We start from the raw sequence: 26,836 nt of genomic DNA, 5'->3' as shown, positions 1-26,836 counted from the left end.
ATTCAAGTTTGGACAAACCTCGTGGGGTTGTTAAAATTTGGCAATGTTGTAATCTGAAAGATAATTTCCTTTCGAGATTTAGTTACGGATGGGAGTTGACGAAATTTCGACCTCCCAGGTCACGACATTCGACAGCGGAACTCTGTGTTGACAAACAAGGGTAGATCCCGTTAATTTGATAGGTATTACCACCCAATATCATTATATTAATTTAACCCCAGTTGGGGTCAACAATTGGGGGAAGTAAGAATAATTACAACAAGATACGTAAATAGAATTCTAAAAATACGCCCAACTAAGTATAAAATTCAGAAGTAATATAAAAATAAAACTCGGTACTGATATTATTTTATTGAAAAACTATGAGATATCAATTAAAAGTTTTTGAAAGTTGTAAGAAAAATTCCCTGTGGTTTTGTCCGGAGTAGGGTACTGGGGTCTAGCAACGCTGACTCGCCGCTACGTCAACTCGTACTTACGTACCCGATAACGGCCTGCTCCATTCCTAACATACATCTGGTTGACCCAACAGCTCCCGAATGACCAACTTATCTTGAAGATAAGAACCTCGGGAGTCCCCGGTCCCTATTTAAGGATCTGTTGCCACATTGTCCCCGTCTTCTCCGCCAGCCCTTCCGACCGTTGAATACTCCAAAATGATCCCCGCCGCCGTTTTCGTCGTCTGTCTCGGCTTGGTCGCCGCCGTTCCTCACAGGGGTAAGTACGCTGCAGCTAATATTATATGTTACGGAAATTCACAAAACTGCATTCTTGTTACGGTTTTGAAAAAGACTTTAGCTTACATTTTTTCAAGTTTGATACAAAACACATTGAACTATTTACGAAAGAGGTTTGTAAATACATTTCAAACTGTAATCAACATTTTGGCGGTCACTTTACGTAAGACTTTTTTCACTAGGTAAACTACCATATAACTTTTTATTTTATTTTATATCGTCAGTACAACAAACATAGATATCGTTAGATCGCCCCTCCAATTACTGCTACATTTAAGGGTGTAAGCTTCGTTTCTGTGACACGCACCTTTTTCACAAAAGATTTCCATACTCAAAACATACTTAATTTTTAGTAAATGAATTTTGAACTTGATAAAGGAATCTTTTTATCATCGATAAAATAATTATTAAACCAGTTAATGATCATTTGATTTAAACAACAATGAAGATTGAATGACTTGCTTTCCGAGCGTGGAATAACTATTGAACTTGGGTCGTGTTTTTAAGCGATTCTGATTTCAATTAAACTAGTGTTACATATCAGATACCATTAAAACCTCAATATCACCTCATACAATGTTCTATACTATATCCTTGTCAATGAACACTGAGGCAGTGTCTTTGTATTTAAACGGAGCGTTATCTATTAAAGACATTCTTGACTGTAAATAAAACAGTTTGGACCTTATTGTTTTTTAAATTTCTTTCCTGAATAAAAAAAAAATGACGCAACATAAAACACACGGACAAAGTCTGCAAAGTTAAGTACACAAGGACATGACGTACCGGGAGTAACTCTTAGTCAGCTATTTACCGGTGTCACAGCAACAAGGGGACATAACTCCTGACTCCTCTAACTCCCTACTATGTCAACGGAGTTTTTTTTTTAACTACTGACGTATATATATTCGATCGGTAAAGACGTACTTTTTTATAAGAAAATTGACATTAACTTTCAGGCTGACCTTAAAGTAAACGAAAGTATTCCCTCAATCTTGAGTAATTTACTTATGCGTTTTTACAAATAACCGGTTTATGTTTCGCATGTCACAAACTACGCTTGTATTGAAATGTCACTTATCTACAATATGATTGATTGCATAATTTACATATACATTAAAACTTTGATATAGGGCCAATCAATCTGATTGCCACCTCGCACGTTGCTAAACATATGTTTTGGCCCCCTTTCTCTTAACAATTTCGTTATTTGTCCTTCGATATATTGAAAAGACCACCAACATTTCGGCAAACAAATGGTGGCAACAAAGGGGGGCCTTACTGATATCACAAGTCGCCTATTTTGTTGACCATTATTTGTAGCCCTTATTTAATGGTATTTGACAACCTACAAAATGATTTTTCCCACAAAGAGGTGCTGCATTTTTGTTATTCGGAGAAAGTTAAACTGACACATTTTTGTATTTCAACTATATTTGTCAAATACAATTAGCAATAACAACAGCCTTTGTTATATGTAATAGTCTTCATGATTAGCGAAACAATAAACAATTTATGTTTAGATATTGTAATATTATTTGATTGGTTGACTAGTACAGACTTGGATACCAATATTTAGTCCTGAACACAGGGGCCGGACATATGAGAAATGGACCTGTGTTTGTAGTACAAAAGCTCTTATCTCGTGTGCCCGGCCCCTGCTGTCCAGGGTAGATTCCATTTAAATTTACAAGTAACACGGGCGTGCCTTATCAGACAAACTGCCATTTAGATATTAGCCAAGCAAACGTGGCGACACCGTGTCACCCATACCGTGTATACCTGGGGCGTGGGGATATTAGCCAAGTATACGTGGCGCAACGTATCACCCATACCGTGGATACCTGGGGCGTGGGGATATTAGCCAAGTATACGTGGCGCAACGTATCACCCATACCGTGTATACCTGGGGCGTGGGGAGATTAGCCAAGTATACGTGGCGCAACGTGTCACCCATATCGTGTATACCTGGGGCGGGGGGATATTAGCCAAGTATACGTGGCACAACGTGTCACCCATATCGTGTATACCTGGGGCGTGGGGATATTAGCCAAGTATACGTGGCGCAACGTATCCCCCATACCGTGTATACCTGGGGCGTGGGGATATTAGCGAAGTATACGTGGCGCAACGTGTCACCCATACCGTGTATACCTGGGGCGTGGAGTAAGGGATACGTCCCGAATTAAATGTTTCGCTCTGCCAAGTGAAAAGTGGAGGTGTTCTGCCTAGTGCATAGTCGAGCAGGTGCTTACATAGTTATCGTTCATAATCCTTTTTCTATTTTATGCAATATTATTCATGTGTAATTGACATGAACGTATGCACGAAAATGACAGAGATACACATATGCGTTCAAAGAAATAGGTTCAAGTTTTATTCGAACTTAATAACGAAATAAAAGAGCGTTGTAGAACAAGGGGGTGGGGTGGGGGTCATTTAGCAAGGTGACATACCGCTCAGTTTCCTTCTCTTCCCCGTCTCCCTTTTCTATTCCTTCACTCCATACATCATATCTTCTACTCATTTTCCCGTATTTTTTCGTATGCTGGATAACCGACCTACTCGGTAGTGAAGCGGACGTAAAACCAATCAATCAATCAATCAATCAATCACTGAGTTTCCAGTATGTAGCAAAGTTGAATGTTAATTGCAATCAAAGCACAATGCATGTACTGGTATATATATGACAGTGATTTTATTCATTCTCACAGAATAAACACCCAGTTAGGTAATTATCAATTTATATTAACAATGGAACGAAGTTAATAATGCGTAAACATTAGAGTTAATCTTACAAATTGACCTTGTAATCCAGCGTCTGTCTGACAACTGGACCTTGTAATCCAGCGCCTGTCTGACAACTGGACCTTGAAATTCAGCGTCTGTCTGACAACTGGACCTTGTAATCCAGCGCCTGTCTGACAACTGGACATTGTAATCCAGCGCCTGTCTGACAACTGAACCTTGTAATCCAGCGCCTGGTTGACAACTGGACCTTGCAATCCAGCGTCTGTCTGACAACTGGACCTTGTAATTCAGCGTCTGTCTGACAACTGGACCTTATTGTCTAGAATCAGACCAGCGGAGTCGTGTCTGACAACATATGGCCCCTAGTTGTTTTAATTCTGCTTGAAAGTATTTCCCGGTTGTAGACTCCAGACAGGTGAACATATATCTTGATTAACTTCAAAGAGGTGTGTAGATAACAAATGCTAACTGATAACAATATATGTACGCTGATAACTCAATCCCTCTCTAACGATTTTTCTTTTCCTTTACAGTTGCCAGGCAGGCAGATTGTCCAGGTAAGTTATCACCTAGCTTTCTGAGAGAGAAAAAATATATACGAAAAACAAACTAAAAATGTATGTTTTAAATAGTTGAGAAAATTATAAATTGTAGGATTATGTTCAACATTGAAAGATTCAGTCACTTATACAAAATCTACAAAAGAAGCAACGGTTTCTGTGTAAATAATGTAAGTCATAAAATGCATATTTATATTTACAAACAACAGTTTTCATGAACAGTAGTAATTTTGGGGCATGATCGTGTATTGTATTTGTGATGATTTTTCAGATGCCTTCATGAATGTTCCCAACCCCTGCAACTCCAATCCGGACCAATCAATTTATTTTCCTCACCCAACCGACAACACTAAATTCATCCAGTGCGACCTTTTTGGGCGGATGTTCATCGTGCAGTGCCCGGCTGGAGAGACCTACGTATCTGCTAGCACTTCCTGTGTCGATCTCTCAAAACCCATGCCAGCTGCCCCTTCCACGGCTGCTCCCGTCGTGGTCGTGACCGCCACTTCCGGCCCAGCCGTGGTTGGCTCCAACCCCTGCACTAAGATCAACATCGAGGCGGGCAACATTTATTTCTCTGTCGCTAATGATATTACCCAATTCATCGAATGTGATTTGCTTGGTCATCCTACCATCCTAGACTGTCCATCTGGTCTTGTATGGCAAGAGTCTCGTCTGTCATGTGTTTTCCAGATTGGAACCGTTCTCCCCGGAAGTGGCAGTACTGGAGCCGGAAACGGCAATACTGGAACTGGAAGCGGCAGTTCTGGAACCGGAAGTGGAAGTGGAAGCGGAAACACCATGACGAACCCATGCACAGTAGAGTCACTTTCGGCTGGCCAGCTTTTCTTCTCCTATGCCAATGACTCCAATAAGTTCCTGCAGTGTGATCTGTGGGGAGATGTGTTCGTCAATATCTGCCCAACCGGTCTGAAGTGGAACGACTCAGCCAAGACATGCGCTTCCGGTTTCATCAACACCGTGCCAAGTGGCAATTAAACTGATTAAAAGACTTTATTATGTATAACATCGTTTGGATCAGATGTATCGTCTATCAAGATATTGTCAGTATTTTGTTAACACCAGATTGGGTTTTATTATCACAAATCTGATGAGAGAACAGCCATTAGGCCGCGACGCGTTCACCACGAACTATGATAACATGTCCTATGACTTTTGGAACAAGAATAATCAAGGACATCGCCAAGATGTCTCGCTGACTTTATATGTCTTCATCAATCACCATTGTATTAATTTCGCGACAGACAACGTTTTTATTTAAACAGTTCTAAGTTTGTCATCATGGTGATATTTATTTACGGTATTAATGAGGTAGTAAACAGCATGCACGGGCAGGAAAGATACACGTGCATGCCGTGTAGAAAGTTTATAATAAAGACAAAGAAACACGCGATTACGTGTTTGTTGTGTTTACTCTCATTACTTGTGATACCATTGAAGAGGTTCTAGTTTATAACTTGGTTCTTTTTTTCCATTTTCGTTTTCACGAAAGTCTATTTTCACCAATAAAGACACATTGAAAAACGTTAAAAGTACAATTTCGCCAATACTTTAAAACAAATATAAAAAAATGAACCAGCGAAATAGAGGGACCTCCACAATTCATAATGGTTAGCTATGATTTTTTTTAACTAAAACTTAATGTGTTCCACAGCAACTAACCTCATCTGAGTTCTCACCCTTGATGGCGCCTAGCAAATAGTTGTGCAGTACCCGCTTGGAGATATTCTAACTTGAAAAACGTACTATTGTACGAATTTAATTATAAGCTGAAAACTACACATTTTTTCTTTGTTAGAAAGTAAGAAGTGATATGTTTGGATGATTAGTTAGAAGTTTATAGTTATATGTTGATATTGGGAGAAAAAAGGAGTTAGAAGTTTTATTAAAGTTTTAATCCAATTGTAATCTAGAAAACTACAGAACGCTATGTTCCAGATTTGGTAGGAAGAAGAGAACATACTTGCTGCATTTGACTTTCAGTCTCAGAAACTTAACGCTTCTTCATGTGTTAAATTTAATGGTGTTGTCGGCATCTCTTTGTCAAACTTTACTATCGAGTACAAAAACAATAACCTAATAGGTCAGTCTTAACTCGGTTCTTATAACAAAAATTCGATTCTAGTCTCACCGATAGATAATCTGTAGGTATATAAGCCAGGGGAACATGGGGTTCCCCGTGTGGTAAATCAATGTCCGACTATTCGGTTATTGGCTTTGGTAACCAGCTCGTGGTCTTCCAATGGAGTGACTGGATTAACCGGCTAACCGTTGACAAACCTAAATAATAATAATAATAAAAAATTCGAAATAGCTCGCTTCTCGCATTATAACTAATAATGCAAACCTCTTTAATCGATAACTTATCAACACGATTTCGAGGAGAGCGCCTTTTGTTTTTCATTTCATCTTTCAGCTATGAAAACCACTTTGATAAATAACTATTTCTTTATCCTGTAAAAAATGTAACAAATGCATAAAGATCGTGGTAAATAATAAAATATTTCGTTTTCCTATAAAAAGCAACAACATTTGATCGACCTCAAATGTCTTAATACTACAATCTACGTTGTACAAGAGTTTGTGCTGTATCCGCTAGTCGTCAACATAAACATTAAATGTTTAAAAACTGCATATTGCTGTGGAATTAACAGAAATACGTTAATCACGCTCTGATTTCGAAACATTTTGACGTACATGACCTTGACCAGTATGACCTTTTATTTTAATACTGTATGCTCAAAATGCACGCAAAAATAATAATTTCAGTTTCGTACCTTGTTAGAAATATATGATTCATGTACGTTGCGTTAATTTAAACTAAATACTAACAAATCATAATTCGTTCAACAATTTTACAAACCAAATGTTTAATTGTTTCCTTACTTCCTACTGGCCTACTGGCCTTGTCGTCGTAACAAGTTCAAGGATCCCAGTACCACTGCCAAAAACTGTTGGAAATTGTTTTTCCGACAAGGCTATAGTTTTGATAAATCATTTCTGAAAAAAAAAACTTATCTTGCGGGACTTTTGTGAGAAATAATAAAATTGAAATAAACACAATACAATCAACTACAGTATTCTGTGTGTAAAAAAAGGTCAGCGGTGCTAGGCAGGCAATCGATCTCTAGGGTTCAGATTGTTGTATTTTCGCTTATTTTTCTCTCTAAAATATAACTTTGATCTTTGATCTTTATAACTTAAATACATAGGGCCTCAGGGCTTGGGGCCCGGGATGTTCCGCACAGTGCAACAATAAATACCACGATAAACAAAACAAATGTATCACAGATCTGTAAATTGTTTTGTTGACATTGCATTTAGAGACAATAAGTAAAAAAATACATCCATTGATCTTACAAGTCGATTTTGACACTAGCTTCATCTACCGAAATATATTGATTAAGATTAACAAAGTATTTTTCGGAAAAGACGTATTTTTTTACGATATACTATCGCTCTCGTCGACTGGGCTACCTAGTCAACGAGAGTGTCTTGGCCCAACTGTACTACAATTTTATCTAAACGGAAGTTAATAGGAAAAACTTAGTGCAGTGGGACAGAGATCCTTGAGAATAAAGTAGATGCTGCGGACAAATCAAACACATATAAGAACAAACCACACACGTACAGAAAGAAAAAGTTAACGCATGACAATATGATAAAACAGATGCATACATGAAGACAAAATTTGAGCATGAAGACAAATAAACACATATTTAGACGAAATAAATAAATAAATGGACAAAGAAAACGCATATAAGGACAAAACTAACACCTAGACAACACGCACCATCACACATACAAAGACACTATTTTCGTTGATATAATAAAAACCACACAATTTCGATATCATAAACACAGATTCTAAAACCATAGAATTAGATTAGCTAAGTTCGTGCTAAAACCTACAACCACATCAGACTTGTCAATTGACGAGGCGACAAGAATATTGGACCGCATCAATAAGACCAAACCACATCTTCTGGCATGCCCATCTAGAACTCTACATCTTCGCCACAAATAAAATTACCTGACCCACCACGCCGATATAAGGTGAGTGTTACAAAATGCCAGCCGCCGTAACACGACCCGTCCCTATCGCTGGGCTACTAATCAACGAGTCGGTCTGGGCCGGAACAATGGGGACTTATTTAAACAAAGTAGATTAATTTGTAACTAAATGTCGATATGACAACAGCGAAAGGGGAGAAAGCGGATAACAGAATGTAATGGGGGAAATACGACAGTGACCATCAAAAAGACTGAGAGTAGGGGGTGCAAATAAGAGGGGGAGGGGGAAGGAGAGGGAACGGTGGATAAAACGTGGGGGAGGGGGACAGATTAGTGGTCAGGGCTGGTTCGGCTGATGGGAGGTAGTGAGGTTGGTGGGAGGATTGAGGGTGGGGTGGGTTGTTAAAGGAGAGAAGGGGCGTCCGAAGTTTAAGAAGGGGACGGAGACCAGTTGAAAGCCCGGGAGGAAAGTTTTTGTTTGCTTTATTAAAAGGGACGGGTAAAACGGCAATCATTTGTATCAAATATTCATAATTAATTAGCTGACAGAACGGCCAATCACACATGATTTATTAACAGTTTACAGAATGTTTTTTGTTTACACGAAGAAAGTTTTATCCACATTAACGTGAAGTATTGATGAGGATCTGGGCGGGGGTGTAACAAGCGGAATGATGGATTATGGTGGGGGTGAAATGGGGGACCCCTTAATTCGACAGCTTAATACTTAATCTATAGTTAGATATGTTTCATTTGATGACTTATATATATATATCACATTTTACCGTGACGAATGTGTAGGTACTTTACTGGAGGACGATATTACACAACTCGAGTGTTAGAATCACTGCTTGTGTAACAGTGCTGACAGAAACTTTATTACTCATCTGTTTGTTTCGATACGGAATCACACACACACACCATGCGACAAAAATAGTTTATCATTGTTTTCGTGGGAGCATGCTATCGGGTGACACTCAGGAATTTAAACCCTCGCCCGAAATGAGAGACTCCATCCTCCCTGCCTGTATATTGCTAGCGAACGAGAGGAAACACAGATCACTGCCACAACATGGGTTCGCTAACCACGCTGTCCATCTACCTGGGTCTGACCGCCATCACAAATGCTGCAGGTAGGCTAAAAAATTATAGAATAAGTTTCCATCTTGTCATCTTAAAACTTTTATCATGATTTCATTTTTACTTTGTTGTTGTCCAATTTTATTTTATGAAAACAAACTAATGCAACATAAATAATTACCGTCTGCTCGGCCGATTTTCATTTCATTTTTTTTTTATTCAATTCGGTAAAAAAAAGGTGTAGTGTGTGTATTATATCTATGTTTACTTTGATGTTGTCCAATTTTATTTTATGAAAACAAACTTAATGCAACATAAATAATTACAATCTGCTCGGCCGATTTTCATTTTATTTTTTTTTTTTAATTCGGTAAAAAAAGGTGTGCCTTATATCTCTGTTGCAGTGTGTGTATTATAGCTATGTTGTAGTGTGTGTTTTATATCTATGTTGTAGAATAAGTTTCCATCTTGTCATCTTAAAAAATTTAACATGATTTCATTTTTACTTTGATGTTGTCCAATTTTATTTTATGAAAACAAACTTAATGCAACATAAATAATTACAATCTGCTCGGCCGATTTTCATTTCATTTTTTTTATTCAATTCGGTAAAAAAAAAGGTGTAGTGTGTGTATTATATCTATGTTGTAGTGTGTATTATATCTATGTTGTAGTGTGTGTATTATATCTATGGTGTAGTGTGTGTATTATATCTATGTTGTAGTGTGTTTTATATCTATGTTGTAGTGTGTATTATATCTATGTTGTAGTGTGTATTATATCTATGTTGTAGTGTGTATTATATATATGTTGTAGTGTGTATTATATCTATGTTGTAGTGTGTATTATATATATGGTGTAGTGTGTGTATTATATCTATGTTGTAGTGTGTATTATATCTATGTTGTAGTGTGTATTTTATCTATGTTGTAGTGTGTGTATTATATCTATTGTAGTGTGTATTATATCTATGTTGTAGTGTATATTATATCTATGTTGTAGTGTGTATTATATATATGTTGTAGTGTGTATTATATCTATGTTGTAGTTTGTGTATTATATCTATGTTGTAGTGTGTATTACATCTATGTTGTAGTTTGTGTATTATATCTATGTTGTAGTGTGTATTACATCTATGTTGTAGTTTGTGTATTATATCTATGTTGTAGTGTGTATTACATCTATGTTGTAGTTTGTGTATTATATCTATGTTGTAGTGTGTATTACATCTATGTTGTAGTTTGTGTATTATATCTATGTTGTAATGTGTATTATATCTATATTGTAGTGTGTGTATTATATCTATGTTGTAGTTTGTGTATTATATCTATGTTGTAGTGTGTATTACATCTATGTTGTAGTTTGTGTATTATATCTATGTTGTAGTGTGTATTAATTATATCTATGTTGTAGTGTGTGTATTATATCTGCGTTGTAGTGGGTATATTCTATCTATGTTGTAGTGTATGTGTTAAATCTATGTTGTAGCGTATGTATTATATCTATGTTGTAGTGTGTATTATATATATGTTGTAGTATGTGTATTATATCTATGTTGCAGTGTGTGTATTATATCTATGTTGTAGTGTGCGTGTGTTATATCTATGTTGTAGTGTGTGTATTATATCTGCGTTGTAGTGGGTATATTCTATCTATGTTGTAGTGTATGTGTTAAATCTATGTTGTAGCGTATGTATTATATCTATGTTGTAGTGTGTATTATATATATGGTGTAGTGTGTGTATTATATCTATGTTGTAGTGTGTGTGTGATATCTATGTTGTAGTGTGTGTGTTATATCTATGTTTTAGTGTGTGTGTTATATCTATGTTGTAGTGTGTGTATTATAGCTTTGTTGTGGTGTGTGTATTATATCTATGTTGTAGTGTGTATTTTATCTATGTTGTAGTGTGTGTATTATATCTATTGTAGTGTGTATTATATCTATGTTGTAGTGTGTATTTTATCTATGTTGTAGTGTGTGTATTATATCTATTGTAGTGTGTATTATATCTATGTTGTAGTGTGTGTGTGATATCTATGTTGTAGTGTGTGTGTTATATCTATGTTTTAGTGTGTGTGTTATATCTATGTTGTAGTGTGTGTGTTATATCTATGTTGTAGTGTGTGTGTTATATCTATGTTGTAGTGTGTATTATATCTATGTTGTAGTGTATATTATATCTATGTTGTAGTGTGTATTATATATATGTTGTAGTGTGTATTATATCTATGTTGTAGTATGTATTATATCTATGTTGTAGTGTGTATTATATCATTGTTGTAGTGTGTGTATTATAGCTATGTTGTTGTGTGTGTATTATATCTATGTTGTAGTGTGTATTATGTCTATGTTGTAGTGTGCGTATTATATCTATGTTGTAGTGTGTGTATTATGTCTATGTTGTAGTGTGTATTATATCTATGTTGTAGTGTGTATTATGTCTATGTTGTAGTGGGCGTATTATATCTATGTTGTAGTGTGTGTATTATATCTATGTTGTAGTGTGTATTATATCTATGTTGTAGTGTGTATTATATCTATGTTGTAGTTTGTGTATTATATCTATGTTGTAGTGTGTATTATATCTATGTTGTAGTGTGTGTATTATATCTATGTTGTAGCGTATATATTATATCTATGTTGTAGTGTATGTATTATATCTATGTTGTAGTTTGTGTATTATATCTATGTTGTAGTGTGTGTATTATATTGTATTAGATTTAGGTTGTTGACTTCGTATTCGACTGATATTTTTGCCTGAGTAGCATACTTATTTCAAAGTGTTACACTAAACAGTTGCTTTGTTATGTTTTTGATAAAGAGTAAATGGACCAAACCGGATATTTGTTTCCCCCCACTATAAAAGGTTAGGTTGTTTTCCATTCCCAATGTGTGACTGGCGTTTGACACATTAATCCGTCATACCGGTATGAAGTACACTGACTTGATGCCATGAACTCCGGTAGTAATAGGAATGTAAATTAACTAGTTATTACGTAACATATACATTCTATTTATCATGTATTTAAATGTTACTGCACAAATATTGACGATATAGCACGTATAACAACTAAAGGTTAACGGTGGAGACTTCCACTCCATTGTCCTAGGCACAAAACAATTTGTATTAAAAAAAGTATAGCGGTAGAAGTATAATCGGGTTTACTCATTTGTGTTTTTGTTTTGTATTTGTTTCATGTTTTTTAAACAAAACAAAAAAAAATCGACTCAGGATTTTTCCATCATTGGTTTGCGTTTTGATTCATAGTGGATTAAGTTCGTGCCGTATTATACCTTTAAGCGTTATTTTATTGTCTTAACAAAAATACAAATATGCAGAGAGAAAAGATATGCAGCAGTATACAAAATCAAATGTACAATTTGTGTTTTGGCGACAAATAATGTGACTTTTTAAAACAAAGTCTTGATAAGTTTGCATATTTTTTTCTGCTTGGGCGTATTCATTACTTCTGAAAACTTTGCAATATGTGGCACTGTAAAATAATATTTATCTGAACATAGCTTTTATTCTTACAAATGTTATATAAATACATTCCTATAAATACATATTTTGATGCGCGTTATCGTATTGTTTGAAGTGTTTGTCGAGCGGATGGGCTGGTCGGTCATTTGTATACGGGAACTCGATCATTACGGGGGAGTAAGGGTGTTGTTTCTGTCTAAGTTTAGGAGGAAGTGACTTACGTCCATTAGCGTTGTTTCTATATATGTCACAAAAGGCAATCAGGAGTAGGCCACTTAAAATGCGTAGGTAGCGACGATATGTATTCATAACTTCATGGTGCTGACCGGCAACCTCTCAGCAATATTTTAGACGGGGAATCATTTTCAACAAAATCATCAGCTTACAACACTCTGCACTGTTTATTTTCCAATCACATACAAGAACATGTCACCCGTGCCATAAGAGAATCTGCATATTCGGACGGAAGTACTTGTCTCGGTCATGTTCGGTTTAGACAGGTTTCTATAGTTACATCTCGGCTAACTCCGTGAAAGCACAATGTTTGACGGAGCTGGCCGAGATGTTGAGATGGGTAGAAAAGAAGGTACATATCGGGTGTTTGGTGGGAGGGGGTGTCGTCATGTCAAAACGGGAGACAAAACGGCAATGACTGGAGTCTGAGGAGAAGAATATGGAAGAACCATGGAAATGTGGAGTTTGGGTTGACGAAATGCCGAGAGGGAGGAGGGATAAGAGAAAGGAATGATAATGGGGGAGGAAAGAGAAAAAGGAAGAGATTTGGGAGAAGAGGGAGGCCGATGTATATATGGAAAGGAGCAGTTGGTATTATAAGTATTGGGGGTAGACCGATTGGAAGATAAAAAAGAGCAGATGTGAGATGAGGAGGGGGTAAGAATGTTGGAGGTTATTTGATGATTGTGACAGTTTGGATTAATTTGGTTTATAAAGTGCTAGCTCGTTGATAGGCCCATATGTAATATCAATATAACTTACATGTCATCAATGTTACAGTGTCGTCCGGATTCCGCGAACACGTTCCGGGGATTACTAGCTCGGGTAAGTTATGATAATGATGATCATGAACTCTTTATTCAAACGTGTTTTTGATCTCCCCAATTGTCTCCCTTAAGCAGAATACACACACACACACAAAACAAGAGAGGAAAACAGATGTACACGGGTTTATACCTGAATGTAAGTCTATTCTAACAAAAACGGAGAAAAAAGTACACTCCGAACAGCATGATATCCTGTTTCGGAAGATTCTATAAGCTAAACTGTCTTTCAACTGACCCTTCGCATCTCTGTTTAACTTTGCCGAGATGATGACAATAATTAACTTACTACATTTTCACATTTCAGAAATCTGCCACAACCACACCGTTTTGAAAGACCAATGGCGGGAAATAGGGAGTGAGAGGGGAGACAACTGTGATTCTAACATTCACGAAGGCTGGTACAGATTGATGACGACAGATGGACACTCGGCCTCCCTTCCCACAGCTTGTATCAAGGTAAAGCCATTGATTCCGTAATCGTTTACGGAAAGTGCCGAATGTTCCCGATTGGTCAAACGAAGTTAAGGGAGTATATAGCAGTCACCATCCTCGTTATCCAGGGGTTACGCTCACTTCCGCTCCCTACGCACCTTGAATATGACATAGCAAAAATGAAGGCACGCGGCTATCTATTTGATTGGTGTCCAGTACAAAAACCTGCCCATCATTAGGCTGATACATGTCCTTTGGAGATTACAAAGGAGCGACGCCCAACTTCAAAGCCTGTAATTGTTGGCCGTTACGCGACCGCGAGATTCTTGTGATGTACATCAAAGGACCAATCTAGTTTTCTCGTCTCATCCACAAGGTGCACATTGAACCTCCGTTTTTCCTATGACATATTCCAGGAGTGTAGAGAGCGAAAATGAGCGTAACCCCTAGATATGAGGATGATTTAATGAAACACCATACGCATGTATTTGTGTCAATTATCACACACGTCTGTGTCATCAAGGCCAAGGTCACAGAGAGAATTGCCATTAGACTTGAACTACCGAACCATCGAATAAAATAGGATTATTAAACAGTACTATATGGTGTGTCGCTTTGCACGTCTACCTGTAGATCAATTATATCAACGGATCGAAGGTTAAACACTGCATTTCTTTTCCTGATTTCAACTAATGAATCACTGAATGAATGACACAGCATTAATACGAATATTATGACTAGACAGTTAGTGAAGAACCACACACGAGTATGCTACCACACCGTAACACTCTAATGACAAAACTGCATAAAATAGGAGTAACATACTAAGAAGGCCGCGTATTAAGGAGTTCTGTCCAACTGCAGATAAAACACTAGAGAATTCCACTATAATGTCGTACATAGAGTTACCTCCCCTTAATATTTCGTTTTGGCTATAACTGAAACCGGACTCGGACATGTTCTTCCGTTGACCAGGGATAGAGCGACAGTACAATGATCAAACAGACAATGTTTGAATCCTTATCTGGCCGATATTGCTTTGTTACATTCAGAGATATGTTGTTGATTTTTTGTTTATTTCATTATCTCAAAATGTTTTATCAAAATTATAGTAGTTTCCAAAGACCAGTTAAATCAGTGGCAGCCGTACTAAGTGCAGTGTGTTTCACCAACGTCAAAGAAACTAAAAGGATACAAAAAATAACTGATTATTTAAATGCATTGTCAGTGTTTAAATTATGAGCTTGGGTGGTGTTGTGACCACAAACTGGTCTGATCAGCAAGCTTCAAACTTCATAGATGCATACAATGTAGCGCCGTTTTCACATATATACAATGTATTTATACGATTTTGTATTGGACTACAGAATCACGTGTGTGGACTGGGCGTGGCTTTGTGGTTAGATCTACAGGGGGAGGATCTACCCCAACCTGGTGACACGGTCCGTGGATTCGTTTGTGGTGCCTATCCCGTGTTAAGCGTGTGGCAGTGCTGTGTCGTCAGGGAAACAGCATTCGTTTACAACTGTGGCGATTACTTCCTGTATTGGCTCCGCCCCACCGACAGGTGCAGTGTTGGATTCTGTGGTGAAGGTACGCCATACTTAAATCTAAATAGATTGGGAGATTGCGATCATTTTAACTATACATTTTTTCTGTGGTCACCAGCTTTATTTGTGCGTACATAATGTACATATTCTCAATCAGTCCGTTTGAACGATGCTTAGTTTATTCAAATTCGCCGCTTTCATTTTCAACAGAGAATGCATCCCAAAACGTAGCGCATGCGCATTTAGAAAGGCTAATGAAGGTCTTTCTCTTCTAGACCATCGTCAAGTTCAAGAGAGTAACCTCCCCTCATAGACGTATTTTAAAATTTCGTGAAGGAAAATTGAAACTTATATAAATGTAGCGGAACTGCACTTGGTCTAGCATCGGCGACCAAGTAGCTTAATTGGTAGAGCTTCAATCTAAGAGTTCAGAAGGTCCCGCGCTCGAACTCCGGTCTGGCCGAGCATTTTCCATCTCCTGTTACATAGATATTTATATAGACACATGCGATACCTACATTGCATATCAGTATGTTTGTTTAACGTTCTGCTACATAGTAATCGACAGGAGATACATATATATATATGTACTTGATGGGAGTCGTCCCCTTTCAGGACCCCGTAGCGACATATCTCCCTACACAGTGAAGACCGGAGAGCCAGCTGCTGACTCAAGCGACAGATTCAGGCGACGACTGCGTCACCAAAGACATGGCGGACCAGCCAGCAATGAGCACCCTGTTCTAGACGGCAGATCTATCAGAGACGTCTCCACTCCTGGTACGTATATTACTCATGTGTTTCAAAGTTAAGATGCGGGGCCACGGTGGTCAAGTTGTTAAGGCGTCAGACATTCTGCTACCACTAGCCCTCCACCACTGGGTCGCGGGTTCGAGGTCTACGTGGGGCAGCCGCCAGGTACTGGCCGCATGTCGGTGTTTTTTCACCGGGCACTCCAGTTTCCTCCACCACCATGGCATATCTTTAATGATCATAGCCGTTAAAAAGACGTAAAGTACATACAAACGAAACCAAATTAAAGTCAGTGTACCCATAGAATAGCCCGTTTTAGCACATAATTTGTTTGATATTTGTAGTTAACAATGAAATCATTTGCATTTTCATTTATACTTAATTGGTTACAGGTTTGTTTTGAATTTTATGGTGTAATTGAATCCCGTCGAAGAACCTTGTATTTCTCTTTATCCCCAAGGAGACATTTGACCATGGCTATAGTCTAATATAACACATAAAATCTGATGAAGTATCCATTGTGGAGTTCATGCTTGCCAATATAGTCTTGTTTTGTTGCTTCATTTCCTATTTTGACCGTAAAATTATCAAATACCAATAAAACATTGTAATTAACATATCTCATATACTTGAAACCAATAATGTCCAAATATTTGGGCTATCGAATGAGGCTCACACAACTGTCGCTGTATCGTTTAGATGACTTGCCTTGTCCAGAAGGCCAGATAAGATGTCCGAACAGAGTCTGTGTAGAGTCCCTTCCCCTTTGCCGTCCAGGTAAGCTCTAGATTATATGTCTGAATGTTGTCTATCTGAAAGCAATATCTGAATTTCCATAGGTCTAGTCACTTTTTTTTGTCTGTCTATTCAACAAAACCGTTACTTTTTGTCTGAGAAGTTGGTTGCAAAAGGGTTCCCCAATATTGATGCCCTTTTTAACTCATTCACCCCTGAAATTTCATAATGAACTGTTCTCATCTTTGAATTGGAAGGGGTCAAATGTGTCTTCAGGGTTGAATGAGTTAGTCGTGCATATCACAATCCAAGAAAGTCTGGAGTTAAGAAGAAATGTTCAATCCTAGTAACGTGTATTATGCGCCTCCTCTCATTAAAGGATGATGATAGGTTTATTTACTCTGCTATGTTTATTACAGAGCTTACTCAAAGTAGAAGTAATTGTTTGTTCGACGATTAGCATTTACATATAGTCTTATGGTCTCCTAGCAACGAAAATGTTGTAGCAGGTCGATGTAGCCTGTAAATGTTTTAATTGGTAATCTTGAATATGTGAGAGTGTATCTTTTTATAGGAAGTACAAGTTGATATAATCATAATGAAATGTATCTTCCACAGAAGAGGCGTCTGTTTCACCACCAACGACCGAGTACGTGACTAGGGCACCGATCACGTTCTACTTCTCGGTGTTGCGTGACAGGACGAGAGCACCCGTCAGCATCACATCGTGGCAACCCAGCGCATATGCACAAACAAACGCGGAGGGAAATACAATGGCTAGACCAAATAGTGCATCATTATCAAACGAAGAAGGAACAAAGCGCTTGTTTTTGGTTGGAGAAACGACACCTTCAATAGCAACTCAAACGCCAGCAACAACTGTGAAATCAACAATTCAAAAAGATTTATCAACATTTTTGTCATATGCATTCAGAGACGGTTCTTCTTCATTGCTAGATTTGTCTGGTGATGGCGGACGTGGCTTGCCAACACCTTTTGCAGGTACCTCAGACAGCGATCATTCGTCCACGCCGACATCATACAGTGGAACACAAAATTCAAGGTTCAACACTGACTATCACACCAATCAACCGTCAACTTTGGCTCCATCGACAGATTCTGCTAGTAAATCAATAGCCACTTCTACTTCTCACACCATGTTTGATACAACTTACTTGTCGACACCCGTCACCGACAGGAGTGATAGCACAACAGGTACTCACAGCCACATTAGACTAGATCTGTCGTCTGAATTACCATCAAAAACGATTGATGAAACTGGGAGACATCATGTCAGCCTACCTATAGGGTCTTGTAGCGCTTGTCTTCAGCCTTCGGTTACATCATTTCCGTTGATGTCGGAAACCATTATAACCGATTCATTATCTAGCAGCACTCTTGATCTTGCAACTCCAGACAATATTTCAACACACGTAATAAGAAAAGAACAGATGTCATCCATTATTTCAACGACGTCCTCTTCTACTGTCATTCCACACAACACTGCTGGTAGTTTAAGGTTACAACCGACCGCTTCTACTACAGTGCCAGACTCACCATCTTCTACTGTTTTACACCAACACTCCTCTACTTCACTGCACGCGTCATCGCATAATACTTTCCAACTGTCGTCTACTTCCACTGTTTCACATGCGTATTATCTTACTGCCTCACAACTCGCTCTGTCTTCTGCTTCACATCTGTTTTCCTCTTCTTCTGCCTCAAAGCACGTGTTCTCGTCTAGTTCTTCACAACAGTTGACCATATCAAGTGTTTCACCACGTACTACTCGTCCCGACATATCGCCATCAGCCACTCTTGCTGTGATCCCGTCGAAGATGACCATTGTGACCTCATCTCTGTCACCCAGCGTGACCAAAGATCGGTGCACTCAATGCATTGAAGTGGTCTTCAAACTACGTGCTGCTATCGCAAACAAACAGGTACGTTATCACTCGATAATATATATTGTCATGTACAGTTATACTCTTTCGAGTCACTCATATCATTATTCAACTAGGCTAGGGTTTGTAGAGTGGTCCAACGCGAGCTAAACCGTTAACAATGGGAAGCAACTCCGGCTGGTAGATAGGGCAGACAAGCAGTGAATAATAACTACATTTCAATTTACAAAATAAAAGTATAAAGGAAATGATATTAAAAAATGAAGAAAATATTAACAATGTGTGTGATCTATTTAAGAATTTAACGTTTTAACAACTTTATAATTCACATAAGGAAATAAACGACACGAAACCACACATATTGGTAGAATAACACACCAAGTTGATGATGTAACCGATATTCGGATGCAACCAAACCGCACATGGTATTTTTTTGTTTCCTGTTTATTTTTCAGGCTGAAAGAGAATTTCATGTATCTATCCAGACAGCATTTTCAAGAATGCTCACACAATTTCATGAACGACGCTTCTATCGAGACGTTCGGAACACCACATACCAAGGAAACAGGACCGTCTTCCTGCCTACGGATATCTACATACGGAACACTACCTCATCGGGAAACATTACAGTACTTTTGTTGGAAGCTAAAAACCCATCGGGTACGGATTTCATATTTTTTAAGCATTGACATTTCTTCGATTTCACATTCACTGTCAGTGTATTTAATGGTTATGGGAAAAGGCGTTAGAATTGGTGATCATGCTACGAAATGAAAACTGAGAAGCTTTTTTTATTTTTTTTATTGCTAACTCAGCTCGTTTTGTTTTCCCCAACACCCAGTATCGGATTCCTACCATTTCCTCACATTTAGAAGAAAGGGCCATATAAAAGTTGGTAGTATAGAGTTTCCCGAAGAGTCTAAGTAATACATGTTTTTTTTGGTCTACATGTTCATTTTTTTGCAGGTGACTTTGTACGAGACGACTACCTTGCGTTTCTACTACAGAAAAGTGAGGTCAGACGTGCCCTAGAGCAAGATGTAAGTAATGACGTCATTCTTGTTTAATCCTTTTTCATATTCGTGTCGATTTTATCGTCTACTCAACTCTGATACAAACGAGTTAATATAACTCGAATTGTTGTCGTAACAACATCAAACAAAATGGCGAAAACATCACTAGTACATACCGATTTGTATAAGAGAGTAGAATTATGTAATAAAAGCGATTATTTAGAGGAACTGCCATTCATTTGTGTGTTTCTTTTGATTTAATAAAGCTGATTGCTTACGGTGCGACGTTGGATGAATTCTCTGTGCCTGCCAGTCCAAACGAAATCCCCGTACCAGGGGCTGAAGGTGGCGTCACCTCAATTTTCTCTCAACACTTCGGCCTCTTTCTCACTGTCATCATTATGTCAAGTTTTGTGGCGTTTGTGGGAGTGATCGCTATGGTCTACCTCCGGAAAAAGGCGAGGACGGGCATGTGGTACTGTCCATCTGGGACCCGATACGCTAAGCAGGTACAAATTACCCCTAGTTATTGTTATCGACCTCAGACAGGTTAGCGCCGAGCGTTGAAAACGTGTTCTTGGCCGATACCATTTCCAGTTCCATCGGTTATACATTAATCTCACTTTTACAATCGATTATTTTCTTGTCAGTTTGCAACAATCAAACATTGCCACCAGATTTCAATGAATTCATTTCACTTTTTATGTGAATGATTTGACCCAAGACTGGTGCAGATACTATTTTGATGGACCATGCTAATTTTTTGACCAATTTATCCTTGATTTGCTGAAACTTCACCGATATTCTTGCTCACGAATTCCAACAAATTTGTTTAAGACCATGGCTTGAATGTGATTGAAGCTTGAAGCTCAAGATTCGTTTTTCTCTTTTCTTCATAATTACATATTTTTTATCTACAATTCTACTTGTACACATTCATTTACACCAATTACCGTTGGCTTGGCTTTACTGTATTGCGTTGTCGGTATGAACGTGATTCGGTCTTCAGTATACCGCTTGACCTTGTAGTTTTGTACAATTGTGTAGTTCATTCTTCCGTTACATTTCTTCTCAGTTGGAGCGCACCCTACTGACCAAGACTACGAACTGGCGGGTAGGTCAGGTGACCAGTCCCATCCCCGACGTCGACATACTGAGAGGCGAGGGCCTGATGACCGAGACAACATCAGAAGAGGACGACAGTCGTCGCGCGTCGTACACAGGGGAGAGGACAAGCAGGGGCGACAGCTGTCCGGAGGTGGATACGTGGGTTGTCCCCCTTGGGGAGGCCATGGATGATCGACCCTCGAACAAGGAATACGACACACGTCTGTAACAGCCATATCTTGCGGGATGTACTCCGCCAAATACATATCGTCCATACTAAAGTATCATATATATTTAATGATAAAAGGGAGAGCACTCTACAAAATGTTTTAACATGATTGGGCCTTTATTAAAGATAGAATGTACGTAATACATTCCAAGTAGACATCGTGCTGTATTTTTGTTCTACGAATGCGCGCTTTTTAAGCTGAGTTCTCTTTCACAGCAGGGCTTTGTATATCATGATTTCTATGAAGGAACGTCATTTAAACAATATTTAAAAATATTCTGACTGGGCGTAGGGATAGGAAAGACGTACGTACAAATGTAACCATAATGCATTTTGTACGGTGTTATTTCATGTTTAGAATCTATGGAAATACCAGACCCCTTGAACTTCATTTAATCAATCTACTGCTAGGGACTACCAGTTCACGTTAGTAACGTCTATAATAGACAAGGTATTATGGAGAGTGCTCTCTAAAAGATTGTACGAAGTAGACCCTCGTTTGACAAAGAATTAAATGTCTCTTAGTAGTAGTGGTAGTGGAGATAACAAATTTTCAGGATCGTATCGATAACAGAACTGAATGTCCTCAGAAGCATTGTATGAACTTTTTTTAATGTTATTTTGCGTTCAGATTCCACACGTGTATCTGCTTCAGTCAAATTTGCACTCATCGCCCGGGCGCCTTTTCGGAAATCGGCGCAAATATGACTGAAGCATTATACAGGACATACCAATGAAAATTGAAGGCACGAAGATAGCTGTTTGATTGGTCTGGTAAAAATACTGACCAATCGCTAGGCTGATACTTGTCCTTTGAAGATTATAAATGAGCGATACCCGACTTAAAAATCTGTCAATCGTTACCGATACATGACCGCGAGATTCTTTTGATGGATATCAAAGGATCGAACTAGTCTTCTTGTCTCATCAACAACGTGGCGCACACCGAGCCTTCAATTTTGCTATGACATATTCCAGGGGTGCAGAGAGCGAAAGTGAGCGTAACTCCTGGAGTATCGAGGATGGTCCACCATAGAATGTCAGTGTCCAGCCGAAATTTCTTTGTGTCCGAACATCTGATTGGACGAATTGTGGGGTTAAAATCAATTATATATCATTAACAGGGAAAACTATTCTTTAAACTCCATTACACTGATAATTTTCCATGTTTCACCAGTAAAATGTTGTAAATTGCTATAGTTCGTTTGAATCCCACTGTCACATGTCTGTATTTACACAAGAGAAGTTACGTCGCTGATTGCAATAAGTGGATGGGATGTTCTTGGCTAAATGTTTTCTGGTTTAACCGCCGGTTTGGATGTTTCCATACTTGACAGTCTACATAATCAAAACTGTTGATGAAGTCCATGCCTGTTGGAAGAGTCGGAGAATTTCGGACTTATTTGCCCAGTGTAACTTCTTGCCTACCAACAACGTGATATCAATATGTTAAAATAACCCATTCATAATGTGTGTAGTTTATATTATATATTGCAATTCAGTAGATTATTTTATGCTTAGAGAATAGTGTTTTATAACAAAATTTAATGTTGTTTTTGATGAAATTGACAATCATATTTATCCTTTCACTTATTTAAAATATACAATTTATTGTTAATTTTGTGTCAATGGTTGTGTTTTATGAACTATTGCAGAAAGAAACAGGACCCCGTAGAATGCACTGTCATTAACCTAAGCCAAATATTCACTTTACCAATGCTTTCCTTTTAGGCATATTTTACGTTAAGGAATACATATTAGTTGTTTCGTGAAACCAATTTGATAGCCTGTTGCCCAGTATCGGATCGAGAAACTGTAGGTCCCAATTTTCACGAGGTGCCGTGCATTCTAACGGAAATATCAGGCTGGTACGGGTACCGATTCAGCTATTGGTAACCAAAATGGAAGCAACTGTAACAGTGTAATAAGGTTGGTTGTGAAATAACATGCGTCTGTGTTATAGTTGTGAGTGTGGTTAGTGATTCTGTATATAGATTGACGTATTCTCATTAATAGTTTATTATAGAAGGTATCTAGTGTGCATCAACCTCTAAAACATATAAAATTAAGATATTCTGTTTTTAACAACATGAATAACTACATGATATTTAGTGTGGTCATAGTGTGGTCATAGATAGGGCTTATTGGCGGTAAAATATGGCAACAAACTTTGGTGATATAAAGTGTCTCGATATGAAATGAATTGCAGGGCCCTGAAAGAAAACCATACAAGTAAAATGGCTAGCTGTTATTTTTGTTAAAGTATTAAATTGCCTATGCACAAGTTTTGCAAAAAGCTTACATCTTCGATGAGTGCGTGTCCCTACGTAGGTCACTTCCTGTATACTATGTACAGAGCACACTTCTTAAGATTGACTTATTTTAGTGCATATTAATAACATTACTTTATATTCTTTATCCAGTATATACATTTAGGTACAAGTGTTTTTTCTCCTGCACATTTACACATATCAAAATATGTATCAACCGACACAAGTACATGGTATTTAACTGGTGTAGAACGCTTGGCGACATATCGTTTAATATACAAAGAAGTCCTTACATTTACTCTAAATTATCAAATATACATCTGCATGCTTATTACTAAAATATCACTGTTAATGACCAGTCCTATTATATATAATTTATATATTACTAAGGAGTTATAGCTAGTGTGTGCCTACATATTTACAAAGTTATATCATTATGTTAATAAAGCTATATCATTATGTTAATAAAGCTATATCATTATGTTAAGCTATGATGCTTACTTCCAATACTCAAATTTCCATAAGCGAATCAAAATATTTTTGTATATTGATATTGTGTTTACTACCCCTAATTATTTGAAATGGTTACAAAATCTATTGCACAGGACGTTTGCAGTGTAATATATTCAAAAAGAAAAGTGTTTCCCTGTGTAAATGCCAGATACAGCATCTTTGAAAATACTTTTAACAACATGTATGATTGTATTCATTTCCATTTTGTGTTACATTTTTTATTGAAATAAAAAACATGAGACACTTTTTGTGTGACTCCTTGTCAGTTCTTTATTAACAAAATAGTAAAAAAAAGTCATCAATAACAATAAAAAATAATAAACCTCATAAAGTATGTCAACACCGTGTAAACTTAAACAAGAAAGGCCATGTTTGTTCATTTACTGTTGGTATCACTCTTATCAACTTACAGAGAACCCCCCACCCCCAGAAGTACTTTTGGACTTTTTCAACAATTCACGATTAGGAATTTAATCACAACAAACAAGTCACTGTTAGTGGTGAACTTGACTTCTAGACAAGGCCATACATAATCAAAGATCTCAGTTTTCTAACTTGTCCATGAATAAGATTCTAAATAACCCCAGGGACCAAACATACTCTTGGGAAAGGCTACAGATGAATACAGAATTGCAACTTATGACTATGCAGGGCCCAGGAAGAAGACCCCTGGATTCTGACACATCCCCTGGACATAGATGACTCCAGGGTTCTGACACAGCCCCTGGACATAGATGACCCCAGGATTCTGACGCAGCCCCTTGGCAAAGATGACCCCAGGATCCAATACATCCCCTGGACGAAGATGACCCCAGAATTATGACACATCCCCTGGACATAGATGACCCCAGGATTCTGACGCAGCCCCTTGGCAAAGATGACCCCAGGATCCAATACATCCCCTGGACGAAGATGACCCCAGAATTATGACACAGCCCCTGGACATAGATGACCCCAGGGTTCTGACACAGCCCCTGGACATAGATGACTCCAGGGTTCTGACACAGCCCATGGGCAAAGATGACCCCAGGGTTCTGACACAGCCCCTGGACACAGATGACCCCACGGTTCTGACACAGCCCCTGGGCAAAGATGACCCCAGGGTTCTGACACAGCCCCTGGACATAGATGACCCCAGGGTTCTGACACAGCCCCTGGGCAAAGATGACCCCAGGATTCCAATACATCCCCTGGACGAAGATGACCCCAGAATTATGACACATCCCCTGGACACAGATGACCCCAGGATTCTGACACAACCCCTGGAATAAAGATGACTCCAGGGTTCTGACACAACCCCTTTGACACAGATGACCCAAGGATTCTGACACAACCCCTGGACAAAGATGACCCCAGGGTTCTGACACAACCCCAGGATTCTGACACAACCCCTGGAATAAAGATGTCAGGGTTCTGACACAACCCCTTTGACACAGATGACCCAAGGATTCTGACACAACCCCTGGAATAAAGATGACCCCAGGGCTCTGACACAACCCCTGGACACAGATGCCCCAAGGATTCTGACACAACCCCTGGAATAAAGATGACCCCCGGGTTCTGACACAACCCCTGGACAAAGATGACCCAAGGGTTCTGACACAACCCCTGGAATAAAGATGACCCCCGGGTTCTGACACAACCCCTGGACAAAGAGGACCCCAGGATTCTGACACAACCCCTGGACACAGATGCCCCAAGGATTCTGACACAACCCCTGGACAAAAATGACCCAAGGATTCTGACACAACCCGTGGACAAAGATGACCCCAGGATTCTGACACAACCCCTGGACAAGGTTCTATAATATCTTAACTCAGAGTCCCAACTTTGATTCTTTGCAGAAGACAGTACCACATCATCCTGCACTTCTGAAGTACTTGAAAAAATCCGCATATTTTACTTGAAGTCTTTTTATGATTATTGGATGGTCATTTTTATAGCCTTAAATCCCCCCCACAAAACCTGATGTTGTTAAATTGTAAGGCAAACAGGCTCATGATATATTTGTTTACATATCTTAGAAATATGAACCAGTGATGAACACTCCACAATTTAAGTTCCAAGTGAACTAATTAAAGCCTGTCCATTTCTGATTGAATGTGTACCAGTTACTGTTTATTACTCATAATAACAGCATGTTTACTTTAAGTCTTTTTTCAAAATTGAAAATATCCTTTACTAAATAAACCTTGGGGCAACGCAAACTATAGGTGGTACCAAAGTCCAAGCTGAGGCCATGTGGGTTATTTATAGGTAAAGTATCCAACAGTGATTTTATTTTGTATTGAGGAGTAAAAATCTCCAATAAAACTTTTTCAAATAAAAAATTTTGTTTGAATACTTGACAGCCAGTGAAGTACCACAAATAAAGATTGAATATCTCCCTCATCTCTATTCTGTGAAAGAAACTGTGTCTGCAGTAAAAAGAATGTCCTATGACAATTACAACACAACATTAATATCAGGACATGAAACTATCTGACAGCAATGCTGCAATGATTCTAGAATTTCTTCATATGAAATGACATGAAATAAAACAATATTTGGTGAATTTATATTTTGTATGTATATATATTGCATCACATCACAGCAGTAGACAGTCTGAGTATTTGCAT

At 38.3% G+C, this 26,836-nt stretch overlaps 2 protein-coding genes across 2 annotated transcripts; both read left to right on the top strand.

Annotated features, from left to right (window-relative positions):
- The first annotated feature begins 601 nt into the window (after window positions 1–601).
- Window positions 602–5,460, top strand: LOC110461719. The gene is made up of 3 exons (XM_021515345.1): window positions 602–717; window positions 4,022–4,045; window positions 4,320–5,460. Exons 1-3 carry the CDS (start codon window positions 657–659, stop codon window positions 5,045–5,047), a joined length of 813 nt encoding a protein of 270 aa, XP_021371020.1. The 5' UTR covers window positions 602–656; the 3' UTR covers window positions 5,048–5,460.
- A 3,519-nt stretch (window positions 5,461–8,979) lies between these two features.
- LOC110461699 (mucin-4-like) lies at window positions 8,980–22,381 on the top strand. Its single transcript, XM_021515305.1, has 11 exons — window positions 8,980–9,216; window positions 13,666–13,710; window positions 14,017–14,168; window positions 15,512–15,737; window positions 16,310–16,474; window positions 17,147–17,224; window positions 17,801–19,125; window positions 19,542–19,746; window positions 20,053–20,126; window positions 20,366–20,608; window positions 21,175–22,381. The coding sequence occupies exons 1-11, from the start codon at window positions 9,156–9,158 to the stop codon at window positions 21,433–21,435; spliced, it is 2,835 nt and encodes a 944-aa protein (XP_021370980.1). The 5' UTR covers window positions 8,980–9,155; the 3' UTR covers window positions 21,436–22,381.
- Window positions 22,382–26,836: the final 4,455 nt, after the last annotated feature.

Source organism: Mizuhopecten yessoensis, unplaced genomic scaffold (assembly GCF_002113885.1).
Source record: "Mizuhopecten yessoensis strain PY_sf001 unplaced genomic scaffold, ASM211388v2 scaffold10651, whole genome shotgun sequence".
NCBI classification, from domain to species: Eukaryota; Metazoa; Mollusca; class Bivalvia; order Pectinida; family Pectinidae; genus Mizuhopecten; species Mizuhopecten yessoensis.
Note: the sequence above shows the minus strand (reverse complement) of the source record. Positions and strands in the feature narration are given on the sequence as shown.

What these genes read in the sequence shown, in the direction of transcription:
- LOC110461719 (XM_021515345.1), top strand. Translation starts at nt 657, where the DNA reads ATGATCCCCGCCGCCGTTTTCGTCGTCTGTCTCGGCTTGGTCGCCGCC. An exon ending in CGCCGCCGTTCCTCACAGGG is followed by an intron (nt 718 to 4,021) that starts GTAAGTACGCTG and finishes TTTCCTTTACAG; the next exon opens with TTGCCAGGCAGGCAGATTGT. An exon ending in CAGGCAGGCAGATTGTCCAG is followed by an intron (nt 4,046 to 4,319) that starts GTAAGTTATCAC and finishes ATGATTTTTCAG; the next exon opens with ATGCCTTCATGAATGTTCCC.
- LOC110461699 (XM_021515305.1), top strand. Translation starts at nt 9,156, where the DNA reads ATGGGTTCGCTAACCACGCTGTCCATCTACCTGGGTCTGACCGCCATC. An exon ending in CAGAGACGTCTCCACTCCTG is followed by an intron (nt 16,475 to 17,146) that starts GTACGTATATTA and finishes TGTATCGTTTAG; the next exon opens with ATGACTTGCCTTGTCCAGAA. An exon ending in CTGCTATCGCAAACAAACAG is followed by an intron (nt 19,126 to 19,541) that starts GTACGTTATCAC and finishes TTTATTTTTCAG; the next exon opens with GCTGAAAGAGAATTTCATGT.